The following is a 14,959-nucleotide window of genomic DNA, read 5'->3' on the forward strand; positions in this document are numbered from 1 at the left end:
CGCGGGCGCGCGGCGATGACGTCGGGCGTCGCGCCGGTGACGTCAGGAGGCCATGGCGGCGGCGGCGGCGGCGGAGGAGGAGGCGCCGGGGTCCTGGCGGGCGGTAGCCCCGCGGAAGAGAAGGCGCTCGGCCGCGCGGCGTCCGCGGGGGAGGGAGGCGGCGGCGCTGGGCCGGGAGACCCAGACCGAGGCGGACCGCGCAGTCGTGCTTCGTCGCCTCCAGGAGGCCGCGTGAGTGCGGGGAGGGGGGGGGCCTGGGGACCGAGCCTCAGTCTCGCCGGCTGTAAAGTGGGCATAACGGCAAGCCCTTAGGGTTGTCGCTCGGGTTTAACGGGAGTATGGAGCTCCTTTCAGGCCGGATCATAGTAAAGGTGGTCAGTCCTCTTCTTGCGCAGCCAGCGGCGTGACCCCGGGCACGGTCGGGAATCCCCGTGCCTCGGGTTTCTCATCCGAGATCCGCAAATAGCCCCTATAGAGGCCTGTTTTACGGATTCAGTGCAATAGTAGATGTAGCCCACCTCCGAGAGTGCATGTGAACCACGGTGCCTGGCGCGGCGTAAGCGCAGGACCGGCGCTTGGTATTGATCCTGTCGCAGTATTGGTTATCGGTAATGCTGGCGCCAGGGCAGCCACACCAACGTGATCGCCAGCGCCGCGATCATCACCGCCAGTCACTTGAGGAGCTCCTGTGTGCCCGCCACGTGCCTTCAGTTTGAGTGTCCCAGACAGCTAGGAACCTGATAGGGCTCAGGCTTGGGGCCAGATTTCCAGGCCTTGTCCTCGGGGCTTCAAAGCTCTCCATTGTTGGGGCTTACCCCAGACCCTCACACCTCCATGCTTTGCTCTGCACCCTAGGGCTTAGAGCACTGCCTAGCACAGAGAAATAAATGTCACCTGTTTTTGTTACTACTGTTGTCTTGATTCACTTGCAGTTAACAGCTTTTTCTTTTAAAGATTTTATTTATTCATTCATGAGAGACACAGGCAGAGGGAGAAGCAGGCTCCCTGGGAGCCGACGTGGGACTCGATCCCGGGTCCCCAGGATCAGGCCCTGGGCGGAAGGCGGGTGATTAACCGCTGAGCCACCCGGGCTGCCCAACATTAACAGTTTTTGTTAGTGATTCTGATCAACAGCTGAAGGACCATCCCACCTGAGAGAAATCAGGCCAATTTTGTGTGCTCCTCTCCCCTAGACTTAGGGTCAAGAGACATAGATGACTAGGAGGTTACCACCGAATAAAAGAAGTTGGCTGCCTAGCTGACTGGGAGCCTGAGTAACCAGCAGCAGCAACTTTTTGGAGGATCTCAGAAGACACTTAAGAGATGAGATGGAGCAGGCCCAGGGATTTGGAAACCTCATCAGGCACTTTCCATACACCCTGCACTGTTATTCCCCCTCAGCTTCCTCAGGATCTGCTGGACCTCCCTGCTTCTTCCTGAACCACTGTGATTCAGTGCCTGCTGTTCTGTGCAGGCACTCACCAGTTTTCTTTTTTTAAGATTTTTTTATTTATTTGTTCATGAGACAGAGAGAGAGAGAGAGAGTCAGAGACACAGAGGGAGAAGCAGGCTCCCTGCAGGGAGCCAGACGTGGGACTGGATCCCGGGTCCCCAGGATCAGGCCATGGGCCGAAGGCGGCGCTAAACCGCTGAGCCACCCGGGCTGCCCCACTCACCAGTTTTCAAAGCACTCCTAGTACATCAGAGCGCTCCTGTGTCCTCTGTGAAGCACGTGAGGGCCACTTCCTGTGCAGATTTTTGAAGTTCTGTGTACTTTCTGAGTACCCTGAACAATAGTGTGTTGCTTCTCTATTTAAATCCCGTTTTCTTTTGTTTTCCAAAAAAAAACTTTTTGTTATGGTGGGAACTTTTGAGATGGGAAGTCTCTTAGCAACTTTTAAGTTTGCAGTAGTGTTACTAACTGTAGTCACCGTGCTATAAGTTACATCCCCATGACTTACATTTGTAAGTTGGTAGCCTTTGACCCTTGTCACCCATTTCACACTCCTCCCCCCACGCTCATCAGCTACCAATCTGTTCGCTGTATCTTTGAGCTCAGTTTTTCTGGTGTTTTAGACACACCTTTAAGCATCTGCCTTCAGCTCAAGTCATGGTCTCAGAATCCTGGGATTGAGCCCCGTGTGGAGCTCCCTGATCTGCAGGGATTCTGTTTCTCTTTCTCCCTCTGTCCCTCCCCACTGCTCTTTCTCTCTCTCTCTTTTTTTAAAAGATTTTGTTTATTTATTCATGAAAGACAGAGAGAGAGAGGCAAAGACACAGGCAGAGGGAGACGCAGGCTCCATGCAGGGAGCCCGACGCGGGACTCAATCCCGGGACTCCAGGATCATGCCCTGGGCAGAAGGCAGACATTCAACTGCTGAGCCACCCAGGGATCCCCCCTCTCTCTCTTTGAAATAATCTTTAACATTTTTTTTAAGTGATATCATGCCATATTTGTCTTTGACTTATTTCATTTAGCCTCATGCCCTCAGAATCCATCCACATTTTTGCAAATGAAAAGATTTCATTCTTTATTAGGGCTGAATAGTATTTCATTTTATATAGATACACCACATCTTCTGATTCATCCCTCCATGGACACCTAGGTTGTCTTCATATTTTAGCTATTGTAAATAATGCTGCAGTGGACATATCTTTTCAAATAGGTGCCTTTGTTTTCTTTGGATGAATAGCCAGAAGAGAAATTGCTGGATTGTATGATAGTTCTATTAACTTTTTGAGGAACCCACAGTATTGCACCTACTTACATTCTCACCAACAGTGCACCAGGGTTCCCTTGTTTCCACATCCTTGCAAATGTTTATTATTTCTCATCTTCTTCATACTAGCCCTTCTAACAAGTGTGAAGTGATATCTCGTTGTTTTGATTGGCATTTCCCTGATGATTAATGATTTTAAGCATCTTTTAATGTTCGTATTGGCTCTCTGTATGTCTTCTCTGGATAAATGCCATTTGGTTAATCTTTTCACTTTCTAATCACATTGTTTGGGTTTTGTTTTGTTTTTTTTTTTAATTGAGTTGTATGAGTTCTTTATATATATTGGATATTGACCTTTTATCATAGGATTTTTAAATCTTATCTCCCAGGCAGTAGGTTGCCTATTTATTTTCTTGGTGATTTTCTTTGCTGGATAGAAGCTTTTTAGTTTGATGTAGTTTCACTTATTTTTTTTAATATTTTATTTATTTATTATGATAGAGAGAGAGAGAGAGAGAGAGAGGCAGAGACACAGGCGGAGGGAGAAGCAGGCTCCATACAGGGAGCCCGATGTGGGACTCGATCCCGGGTCTCCAGGATCATGCCCTGGGCCAAAGGCAGGTGCTAAACCGCTGAGCCACCCAGGGATCCCCTAGTTTCACTTATTTATTTTTGCTTTTGTTGCCTTTGCTTTTGGAGTCTGATCCAAAAAAATCACTGGCAGGATCTATGTCAAGCAGCTTTTCCCCTATGTCTTCTGTGAAGAGTTTTATGGTTTCAAGTCTTACATTCAAGTCTTTAATCCATTTTCAGTTAATTTTTGTGTAAGGTATAAGATAGTGGTGCAGTTTCATTCTTTGCATATAACTGTCTGGTTTTCCCAACACCATTTATTAAGGAGACTGTTCCTTCCCCCTTGTATATTCTTGGCTCCTTTGCCATAAGGTACTGGACTGTATATGTGTGGGTTTACTTCTGGGCTGTCTCTTCTGCTATGTTGATCTGTGTGTCTTTTTTTTTTTTTTTAAGATTTTATTTATTCATGAGAGACAGAGAGAGAGAGAGGCACACAGGCAGAGGGAGAAGCAGGTTCCATGCAGGGAGCCCAATGTGGGACTCGATCCTGGGTCTCCAGGGTCATGCCCTGGGCTGAAGGCAGCGCTAAACCGCTGAGCCACCCAGGCTGCCCTCCATCAGGATTTTCTTAGTATTTTTGTTTATGAATACAGTATGTAGTATATAACATACAAAATATGTGTTGATCAATTATTTATGTTATTGATAGGACTTCCAGTCAACTAAGCTATTAATAGTTAAGTTTTGGGGGAGTCAGAAGTTATACTCAGATTTTCAACTGCACAGAGATTTGGCACTACCTCTCCCTGTGCCATTCAAGGGCCAACTGTATGTTGCAGAAAATGACAAGAGTGGGCATCCTTGCCTTGTTCCTCATCTTAGAGGAAAAACTCAACTTTCATCATTGAATATGACATGGCTTGTTATATATGGCTTTTATTATCTGGAGTTACATTCTGTGTATACCTGCTTTGTTGTGAGCTATTATCAAAATGGGTGTGTTTTTTTTTTTTTTTAAGATTTTGTTTATTAGAGAAAGAGAACATGAATGTATGAGCACAAACAGGGGAAGCAGCAGAAAGAGAGGGAGAAGCAGGCTCCCTGCTCAGCAGAGCTCGATCCCAGGATCCTGGGATCATGACCTTAGCTGAAGGCAGATGCTTAACTGACAGCCACCCAGGCGCCCCGCAAAATGGGTACTGAATTTTGTCAAATGCTTTTTTGCATCTGTTGAGATGATCATACTATTTTTATCCTTCATTTGCTAAGGTGGTATATTACTTTGGTTGATTTTTGAATGTTGAACCACCCTTGTATCCTTGAAATAAACCTTACTTGATCATAGCGTATGATTCTCTTACTGTATTGTTGAATTTGGTTTGCTGACATTTTGTTGAGGATTTTTGTATATGTGTTCATCACAGATATTGGTCTGTAATTTTCTTTTCTTATGGATCTTGGCTGGCTTTGATAAGGGCAGTGCTGTCCCCATAAAATGAGTTGGGAAGCATTCCTTCCTCCAGTTAGTTAGTTAGTTAGTTAGTTATGGGAAATTTTGAGAAGAATTGGTATTCATTATTCTTTGAATATTTGGTAGAATTCACCAGTGAAGCCATCTGGTCCTGGATTCTGCTGGTTGAGAGGTTTTTGATTATTCATTTAATGTCCTTACTGGTAATTAAGAAGAAGAATTGTTCAGAATTGGTTTCTTCATGATTCAGTCTTGGAGGGTTGCATGTTTCTGAGAATTTATCCTTCTAGATTGTCCAACTTGTTGGGGTGTTGTTCATAGTAGTCTCTTACGATCCTTTGTATGTCTATAATATCAGTGGGAACATCTCTTTCATTTCTGAGTCCTCATTCTTTTTTTTTAACCTTGAGTCTAGCTGAGCATTTGTCAGCTTTGTTCTTTTCAAAGAACCAGTTATCCCTTTTGTTGATCCTTCTATTGACATTTTAGTCTGTATTTCCTTTATTTCTATTCTGATCTGTTACTTACTTCTTCCTACTAACTTCGGGCTTCATTTGTTCTTTTTCTCTTTCCTTGAGGTGTAAAGTTGGCTTTCTTATTTGAGACTTTTCTTGTTTCTTGAGGTCGGCCTGCGTCACAATAAACTTCCCTCTTAGAACGACTTTTTTTCTTTTTTTCTTTTTTAAAAGTAAACCCTCTGCCCAGCATGGGGCTCCAGCTCAAAACTATGAGATCAACAAGAGTTGCATGCCCCACCAACTGAGGCAGCCAGGTGCCCCAATTTTAGAACTACTTTTGCTGCATTCCATAAATTTTGCTATTACATTTTCATTTGTCTCAAAGTATTTTTTTGGTTTCTCGTTTCACTGGTTGTTCAGTAGCATGTTGTTTAATCTCTATGTGTGTGAATTTCCCATATTCTTCTAGTAATTGATTTCTAGTTCCATACCACTGTGGTCAGAAAAGCTGCTTGATAGGATTTCAGTCATCACTTTAGAAAATTCTAGTCTTCTTAAATTTATTTACTTGTCTTGTAGCCTAACATCTGATATCTCCTGGAGAATGTTCCATGTGCACTTGAGAGGAATGTGTTCCGTGTCTCCTTTTGGGTGGAGGATTCTTTATATATCTGTTAAGTCCATGTGGTCTAACTTGTTTCCTGAAGCTGATGTTTTCTTACTGATCGTCTGTATGGATGGTCTATCCGTTGATGTAAGTAAGGTATTAAAATCCCTTACTATTATTGTGTTGCTGCCGATTTTTCCTTTTAGGTATATTCCTATTTACTGGGCATATTTAGTTGCTCCTATATTGGGTGGGTAAATATTTACAAATATTGTATCCTCTTATTGAATTGATTCCTTTATCATTCTGTGATGTCCTCTTTTTGCTTTTGTTAATAGTGTTTGGATTTTTTTTTTCTCCTCCATTGGGCTGAGAATCAGAAGATTGTTTGTTAGCTGTGCAACCTTGAACAAAGCACACCCTTTCTCTAAGTTTGTTTTTTTCTCTATAAAATAGAAACAATAAATTATTCTCCCAGGACCATATTATGACTCAAATAAGAGAGTGTATATAAAAGTGCTTTGTAAACTATGGAATACTGCCCAAATATGAAAAGTTATAATGCTCATGATTATGCAGCAGCCAAATGTTCAGAATTAGATTTTTTAATTTATTTTTATTTTATTTATTTTATTTTATTTTATTTTTTAGGATAAGATTTTTTTAAAGACATAATTATTTATTTTAGAGAGAGCGTGCTCACACACTTGCTAGAGAGGAGAGAGGCAGAGGCAGAGAGAAAGTCCTCAAGCAGGGATCCCTGGGTGGCGCAGCGGTTTAGCGCCTGCCTTTGGCCCAGGGCGCGATCCTAGAGACCTGGGATCGAATCCCACGTCGGGCTCCCGGTGCATGGAGCCTGCTTCTCCCTCTGCCTATGTCTCTGCCTCTCTCTCTCTCTGTGTGTGACTATCATAAATAAATAAAATTTAAAAAAAAAAAAAAAAAAAGAAAGTCCTCAAGCAGACTCCCCACTAAGTGTGGAGCTGGACTCTGGGCTCTATTCCAGGATCTTAAGATCATGACCTGAGCTGAAATCAAGAGTCTGCTGCTTAACTGACTGAGCCAACTAGGCACCCCCAAAATAAGATTTTTTTAAATAGTATTTATTGAGGGCTTACTGTTACAGATACTATTTTAAGTAACCTCCATCTCATTTAATTCTAAAAACTATTTTAAAAAATTTAAAAAGCTATTCTGAGAGTAAATATTCATATTATCCTCAGAGTTGGGGAAGCACAGGCACAAAAGAGGTTAAGTAACTTGTTCAATGTCATAGTAAATGTCAGAACTAGATACAGACTTGAGTGTATGACTCTGAAGTCTGTGTTCTTTCTTTTTTTAAAGCTTACCAAATATATACATAGCTCTTAAAATATCATAGATTAAATTACTTTAGCCTTTCGTGAAACACTGAGCATCAGAAGATGCTTTAATTTGGGGCACCCAGCTGGCTTAGTCACTGGACCATGAGACTCTTGATCTTAGGATTGTGAGTTCGAGCCACACTGGGGAGTACAGTTTACTTAATTTTTTTTTAAAAAGATGCTATAATTGGACTTGTTTTCTTTTTCCTTTTGACCCCTTCATCCATTTCTCCCACCTCCAACTTCCTACCTCTGGCAACCACCCATCTGTTCTCTGTATCTATGAGCTCAGTGTTTTGTTTTAAGATTCCACATATAAGTGATTTATAATATTTGTCTTTCTCTTTCTGGCCTACTTAGCATAATGCCTTCAAGGTCCATCGATGTTGCAAATGGAAAGATTTCATTCTTTATTGTGGCTGAGTAGTATTCCATTGTGCGTATATACCACAATTTCTGTATCCATTTATCCACTGATGGGCACTTAGGTTGTTTCTGTATTTTCATTATTGTAAATAATCCTGCAGTGAACATATGCATGCATATACTTTTTTGAGTTAGTGTTTTCATTTTCTTCAGATAAATACTCAGAAGGGGAATTGCTAAATCGTATGGTAGTTCTATTTTTATTTTATTTTTTTGAGGAACTTCCATAATTTTTTCCATAGTGTCTCTACCAGTTTACATTCCCACTAACTACACAAGGATTTTCCTTTTCTCTACATCTTCACCAACACTTGTTATTTCTTGTCTTTTTGATAATGGCCATTCTAACTGTGAGGTGATGTCTCATTGCGGTTTTTGTTTTTAAATATTTTTTTATTACTTAATTATTTATGAGAGACACACAGAGAGAGGCAGAGACAGAGGCAGAGACAGAAGCAGGCTCCCCACAGGGAGCCCAATGCGGGACTTGATCCCCAGATGCAGGATGACACCCTGAGTCAAAGGCAGACGCCCAACTGCGGAGCCACCCAGGCGTCCCTTACATTGTGGTTTTGAATTGTATTTCCCTGATGATTAATGATGTTGAGCACTTTTTTCTGTACCTGTTGACCATCTATATGTCTTCCTTAGAAAAATATCTACTCAGAGCTGCCCATTTTTTAATTAGATTGCTCGTGGGGTTATTTTGTTTTGTTTTGTTTTTGCTATTGCTTTTCATGAGTGCTTTATATTTTAGATATTAACCCCTTATCAGATACATAATCTACAAATTTTTCCCCTACAGTAGGTTGCCTTTGTATTTTGTTGATAGTTTCCTTTGCTAGGCAGAAGCTTTTTAGTTTGATGCAGTCCCACACATTTTGCTTTGTTTTTTTTCTTTACTTTTGGTATCAGGTTAAAGAAAAAAATCATTACCATGACCTGTATCAAGTAGCTTTCCCCTATGTTTTCTATTTATGAGAGACACACAGAGAGAGGCGGAGACATAGGCAGAGGGAGAAGCAGGCTCCCTTCAGGGAGCCCAGTGCAGGACTCAATCCCAGGACCCAAGGATCACAACCTGAGCCGAAGATAGATGCTCAACCACTGAGCCACCCAGGCGTCTCACCCTATGTTTTCTGTTAAGAGTTTTATAGTTTCCGGTCTTACATTCAAGTCTTTAATCCATTTTGAGTTAATTTTTGTGTACAGTGTAAGATAGTGGTGCACTTTCATTCTTTTGCATGTGACTGTCTGGTTTTCCCAATGCTATTTATTAAAGAGACTGTTCTTCCCACCTTTATTTTTTTTAAGATTTTATTTATTTATTCACGAGAGACCAGGGGCGGGGTGGGGAGGCAGAGGACTAAGCAGGCTCCATGCAGGGAGCCTTATGTGGGACTCAATCCCGAGTCCCTAGAATCACGCCTTGGGCTGAAGGTGGCGCTAAACTGCTGAGCCACCGGGCTGCCCTCTTTCCATCTTTATATTCTTGGCTCCTTTGCCATAAGGTATTGGACCATATATGTGTGGATTTATTTCTGGGCTGTCTCTTCTGCTCTATTGATCTGTGTGTCTGTTTTAATGCCACTATTATATTGTTTTGATTACTATATATAGCTTTGTAATAGATTCTGAAATCAGGCAGTGTGTTGCCTTTAGCTTTGTTCTTCTTTCTCAAGATTGCTCTGACTATTCAGTCTTTTGTGGCTGCAGACAAATTTTTGGATTCTTCGTTCTATTTCTGTGAAAAATGCAATTAGAATTTTGATAGGAATTGGATTTAATCTGTAGGTGGTTTAGGAAAGTATAGACATTTTAACACTTTTAATTCTTCTAATCCATGAATATGGAATGTCTTTCCATTTACTTGTGTTGTCTTCAATTTCTTTCCTTAATGTCTTGTAGTTTTCAGTATATAGGCTTTTACCTCCTTGGTGAAGTTTATTCCTAGGTATTTTATTCTTTTTGATGCAATTTCAAATGGGATCATCTTCCTAACTTTTTTTCCCTGATAGTTCATTATTAGTGTATAGAAACACAAAAAAAATTTGTGTATTGGTGTTGTATCCCTCACCTTTACTGAATTCATTTATTAGTTTGAACAGTTTTTCAGTGGAGTCTTTAAGGTTTTCCTGATGTACTATGTCACCTGCAAATAATGACAGTTTTACTTCTTTTTTTCTAATTCAGATGCTTTTTATTTATTTTTCTTTCATAATTGCTCTGGCTAGGATTTCCAATAGTATGTTGAATAAAAGTGCCAAGGAAAGATCAGGCAAGTTCCTGGTCTTAGAAGATCTTAAAGGAGATAATAATAGTTGAAACTCTTCACCATTGGATGTGATGTTATCTGTGGGCTTGTCATATGTGGTCTTTATTTTTAATGTGTTGAGGGGTGTTCCTGCTATACCCACTTTGTTGAGAATTTTTATCATAAATGGATATTAAGTTTTGTCAGATGCTTTCTGCATCTTTTGAGATGATCACTTTAAAACAAAAGATTTTATTTATTTACTCGTGAAAGAGAGAGAGAGAGAGAGGCAGAGACACAAGCAGAGGGAGAAGCAATCTCCATGCAGGGAGCCGGACGCTGGACTCGATCCCGGGTCTCCAGGATCAGGCCCTGGGCTGAAGGCGGTGCTAAACCGCTGGGCCACCTGGGCTGCCCTGATCACATTTTTATTCTTCATTTTGTTAATATGTATCACTTTGATTGATGTGCACATGTGAACTATCCTTACATCCCTGAAATAAATCCCACTTGATCATAGGGTATGATCCTTTCAGCATATCGGTGAATTTGGTTTGCTAGTATTTTGTTGAGCATTTTTGCATCTCTGTTCATTAGGGATATTGGCCTATAATTTTCTTTTCTCGGGGTGTCCTTGTTTGGTTTTGGCATCAGGGTAATGCTAGTGTCAGCAAATGAGTTTGGAAGCTTTCTCTTCTGTTTTTGGAAAGATGGTATGAATTCTTCCCTGAATGGTAGAATTCACCATTAAAGCTGTCTGGTCCTGGAACTTGTCTTTTTGGGGGGTTTTAAATTGCTGATATGATGAGCACTGGGTTCTTTATTAAGTATTGAATCACTAATTTCCACTCCTGAGGCTAATATTACACTGTGTGTGTGCGTGTGTGTGTGTGTTTTAAGATTTTATTTATTTGAGAGAGAGAGATGGTGACAGCAGGCGCAGGAGCAGAGGGAGAAGAGTACTCTCCGCTGAGCAGGGAGCCCGATGCGGGGCTCGATCCCAGGACCCTGGGATCATGACCTGAGCCAAAGGCAGACGCTCAACCGCTAAACCACCCAGGTGCCCCTTAATTGTGTACGTTAACTGACTAGAATTTAAATAAAAACTTGAAACAGGGATCCCTGGGTGGCGCAGCGGTTGGGCGCCTGCCTTTGGCCCAGGGCGCGATCCTGGAGACCCAGGATCGAATCCCACATCGGGCTCCCGGTGCATGGAGCCTGCTTCTCCCTCTGCCTATGTCTCTGCCTCTCTCTCTCTCTCTCTGTGACTATCATAAATAAATAAAAATTAAAAAAAAAAAACTTGAAACAAAAATAAATAAATTGCTGATTCTTTGAGGCTGTCCAAATTGTTGCTGTGTACTGTTCACAGTAGTCCCTTTGAGCCTTTGTTTTTTTTGTGGTGTCGTTGTAATATCCTCTGTTATTTCTTTTTTTTTTTTTTTTTTTTTTTTTTTTTTATTTTTATTTTTTTTATTTTTATTTATTCATGATAGGCACACAGTGAGAGAGAGAGAGGCAGAGACACAGGCAGAGGGAGAAGCAGGCTCCATGCACCAGGAGCCTGACGTGGGATTCGATCCCGGATCTCCAGGATCGCGCCCTGGGCCAAAGGCAGGCGCCAAACCGCTGCGCCACCCAGGGATCCCCTATCCTCTGTTATTTCTGATTTAAGTCCCCTCTTTTTTTTTTCTTGGTGTGTGTAGTTAGAGGTTTGTCAATTTTGTTATTCTTTTATTTTAGATTTATTTATTTATTTGAGAGAGAGTACACACACAGGCGGAGGGGCAGAGGGAGAGAGAATCTCCAGCAGACTCCCTGCTGAGCGCAGAGCCGGATGATGCACAGCTCGATCTCCAGACCCTGAGATCATGCCCCAAGCCAAAATCAAGAGTAGGATGCTTAACGAACTGCGCTACCCAGGCCACCCTGATCTTTTCTCTTTTTTTTAGTCCCTCTTTCATTTATTTCTGTTCTGATCTTTGATATTTCCCTCCTACTACTGACTTTGGGTTTTGTTTGTTCTTTTTCCTAGGTCATAGGTGTAACGTTAGGGTGTGTGTTTGGGATTTCTCTTGCTTCTTGAGGCAGGCCTGCGTTGCTGTAAACTTCCCTCTTAGAACCACTTTTGCTGTGTCCCATAAATGTTGGTATGTGTTCCCATTAAATTCTGTTTTGTCTAAGCATAGCTCTCGCAGCTCTCTTTGGCTTCCATTTGTGCAGAACACAAATCCCATCTTTTCTGTCCCTCACTTTGGTCTATGCTGTCCTTACTTCAGAAGTGAGACTTTTGTGGGTGGCACATGGATGGGTATGTATTTTCACCTATTGTATGTCTTTTGATTGGACAATTCACTGAGTTTGTGGTTTTTAGGTTTTTTTTTTTGTTGTTTTCTGGGAGTTTGTTTTATTTATTTTTTAATAGTTTTAAAGTTCGACCTTTTTTTTTTTTTAAGACTTTTATTTATGCATGAGAGACATAGAGAGAGAGAAAGAGAAAGGCAGAGACACAGGCAGAGAGAGAAGCAGGCTCCATGCAGGCAGTCCGATGTGGGACTCGATCCTGGGTCTCCAGGATCAGGCCCTGGGCTGAAGGCGGCGCTAAACCGCTGAGCCACCGGGGCTGCCCTGGGAGTTTGTTTTAAACCACTGTTGACTGTGTTCTGCTCTGGGTTTGCATAAGCCAGTTGACTTGAATTAGGAAAGCCCAGACACTGGTGTCCCTATCTCCTTTTACTTGCACCTTGGAATTATTTGTAATAGCAAAGACTGCTTATTGAGTACCCACTCTGTGTGAAGCCCAGTGCTCCGTGTTGACCCATTTGATCCCTTCTGTAACCCTGCATGATAACTATGATTCTTTCCCCATTCTGGAGGTGAGGAAACTAAAGCTCAGAGAGGCTAAATCTGTGCATCTAGCAACTATTTATGGAGCTCGGCCTCTGTGCCAGGTCATGGTGTGGACCAGGATACAGAACAGACCCAGAGGTCCCTGGGAATCAGGATGTCCTCCAGCAACCCTCCTCCCCTCCTCCTGCACTCCAGGGTGGGTGCTGTGTGTGAGGGTGCTCTGTCCCCCTCCTTGCATCCAGCTCATGGTCAGGAGGAAGGTCACTGGGCAGGAGGGCAACCCAGAAAAGTTTGGGAAATGACCATGCCTTTTTCTCTTAACAGGGAGGACCTGCTTCTGTCTGATTTCTGGAGTCTGGCACTAGGTGGGTACCAGATGGCCAAGACTGAGGGTGGAGAGTGTGGGAGGAGGGCCGGAATGTGGGCAAAGAAAGGAGTCCAGTCCATATTTGGTGATTCTTTTCTTCACAGAACTGGGTTCTAATTCTGACTTCCTGGGTTGACTCAGCAGTTGAGTGCCTGCCTTTGGCTCAGGACGTGATCCTGGGGTCCTGGGATCGAGTCCCACTTTGGGCTCCCCACAAGGAGCCTGCTTCTCCCTCTGCCTGTTGTCTCTGCTTCTCTCTCTGTGTGTGTCTCTCATGAATAAATAAATAAAATCTTTAAAAAATGATAATTCTGACTTCCTGCTCACAACCATGTCTTGCATTTAACTAGCCCTGACCTTTAGTTTCTGTGTCTGTGAAAGAGAGGTGACAATGTGCATATTGTGGTATAGTTTTGAAGATTAAATGAGGCTGTTTGGTTAAGTGCTTAGGACAGTGCTTGCCTGGGCACAGGAGGCAGTCGATGTCCATCGCCACCATAGCTGTTGAAATTTATTCTTCATACATTTTTTCCCTCAATATTACCACATAGGCTTGTTTCTCCTCATGCGCTTGTAACCTCTTCCTAAACAGAGTCTATGGCAACAGAAATGTTAATACGGGTAGTGGATGTACAGCAGTTAAAATTTTTATTGAGGGACATTTAGTTTGTTTACTTTGGTTTTTTAGTTCTTACACTTAACTGTTCAATGAGCACCTGTATCTGTAAAGCTTTTACCAAATTTAGGATGATCCTCTCAGGACATATTCCCAGAAATGGAATTATTTAGTGACAGGCAGTGACCAACTTGATATCTGCTGTCAAGTTTTTTCCAAAAAGCTTTCAAGCCAATACTTTCACCAGCAAGGACTGAAAGAGCCAGTTCTTCATCCAGCCTTTCCGAGCTGGGGTCTTATTTAAACATCTTTGCTAGTAAGTTGAAAATCAGCATCTTACTATGGGACCATGGCCTTTTGTTTTTTGTACTGTATACAGATCTGTTCAAATAAATTCAGTGCCAGTGTAATAAAAGGAGAGACAAGAGAACTCACTGCCGTGTGAAAAGATTTAAACAGTATTTTTCATTAGACTCCAAAAGCTGCAGCCTACCTTTGTTTTTCTTTGAACTTGTAACAGTAAATATTCCTATTCCCAGTCTTTTATAGTGTGATTTTGAGAACTTCTGTTCTTCCATTCTTTGTTATAATCAAAAAAGTAGGTACTTCAGAGCATAGCCCACGTTTACCAGGTACCTCCTACTAAATTAGAGTTTCAGTTGGAAACTGTACACATAAATAAAGCCAATTTTTTTTTGCTGGAACAATCTCTGAGGTTGCAGGCCAGGGTGCGTGGAAGGGACCCGACAGCCAGTGGTGCTCGTCGTGGCCGCATGTCCCAGGCATGTTTGGGACTGAGGCCTGCAGCCTTCTCCCGGAAGAGCTGAGTTTTCCTGACTTACTCCTTTTCTCCCTGGGTCTGTGGACATCTGTGGGGGATTTGGTTCATGGGGTCAAGCACAGCCTCTGATTGTGTTTGGGGGCCTGCTCTTTCAGAAACCATCGACAGCTGTCTTACAAAACATCTGGAACAACTGAAAGCCCCTGATGGGACTCTTTTGGAAGCCCTTGGAAACCTGCATCTTAACTCCTCTCCAGATGAGTCAGCTGTGACCCCTGGTGCCATCCCAGGAGAGACCCTGGTCCCAGGAACCTGCCGTTGGAAGTGTGTATGTTATGGCATTGGGAACTTTGCCACCTGTGTCATAGCTAGATACCAGCTAACATTTTTGCTCCTCTTCCTGGAAAAGTGCCGGGTAAATTTTCGGATTCTTTTCAGTCACTCCCTCCCTTGGTCTTGCACACGGTAT

At 42.5% G+C, this 14,959-nt stretch overlaps 1 protein-coding gene across 1 annotated transcript in view; it reads left to right on the plus strand.

Moving 5' to 3' along the window:
* Window positions 1–52: 52 nt before the first annotated feature.
* SRRD (SRR1 domain containing) overlaps window positions 53–14,959 on the plus strand; it is a 19,518-nt gene continuing 4,611 nt past the window's right edge. Inside the window, exons 1-3 of the mRNA XM_038575510.1 lie at window positions 53–231; window positions 13,051–13,091; window positions 14,646–14,905. Coding sequence (XP_038431438.1) covers window positions 53–231; window positions 13,051–13,091; window positions 14,646–14,905 — 480 coding nt within the window. The remainder of the gene's footprint in view (window positions 232–13,050; window positions 13,092–14,645; window positions 14,906–14,959) is intronic.

The sequence above is a fragment of the Canis lupus genome, chromosome 26, assembly GCF_011100685.1.
Source record: "Canis lupus familiaris isolate Mischka breed German Shepherd chromosome 26, alternate assembly UU_Cfam_GSD_1.0, whole genome shotgun sequence".
Taxonomy (NCBI): domain Eukaryota; kingdom Metazoa; phylum Chordata; class Mammalia; order Carnivora; family Canidae; genus Canis; species Canis lupus.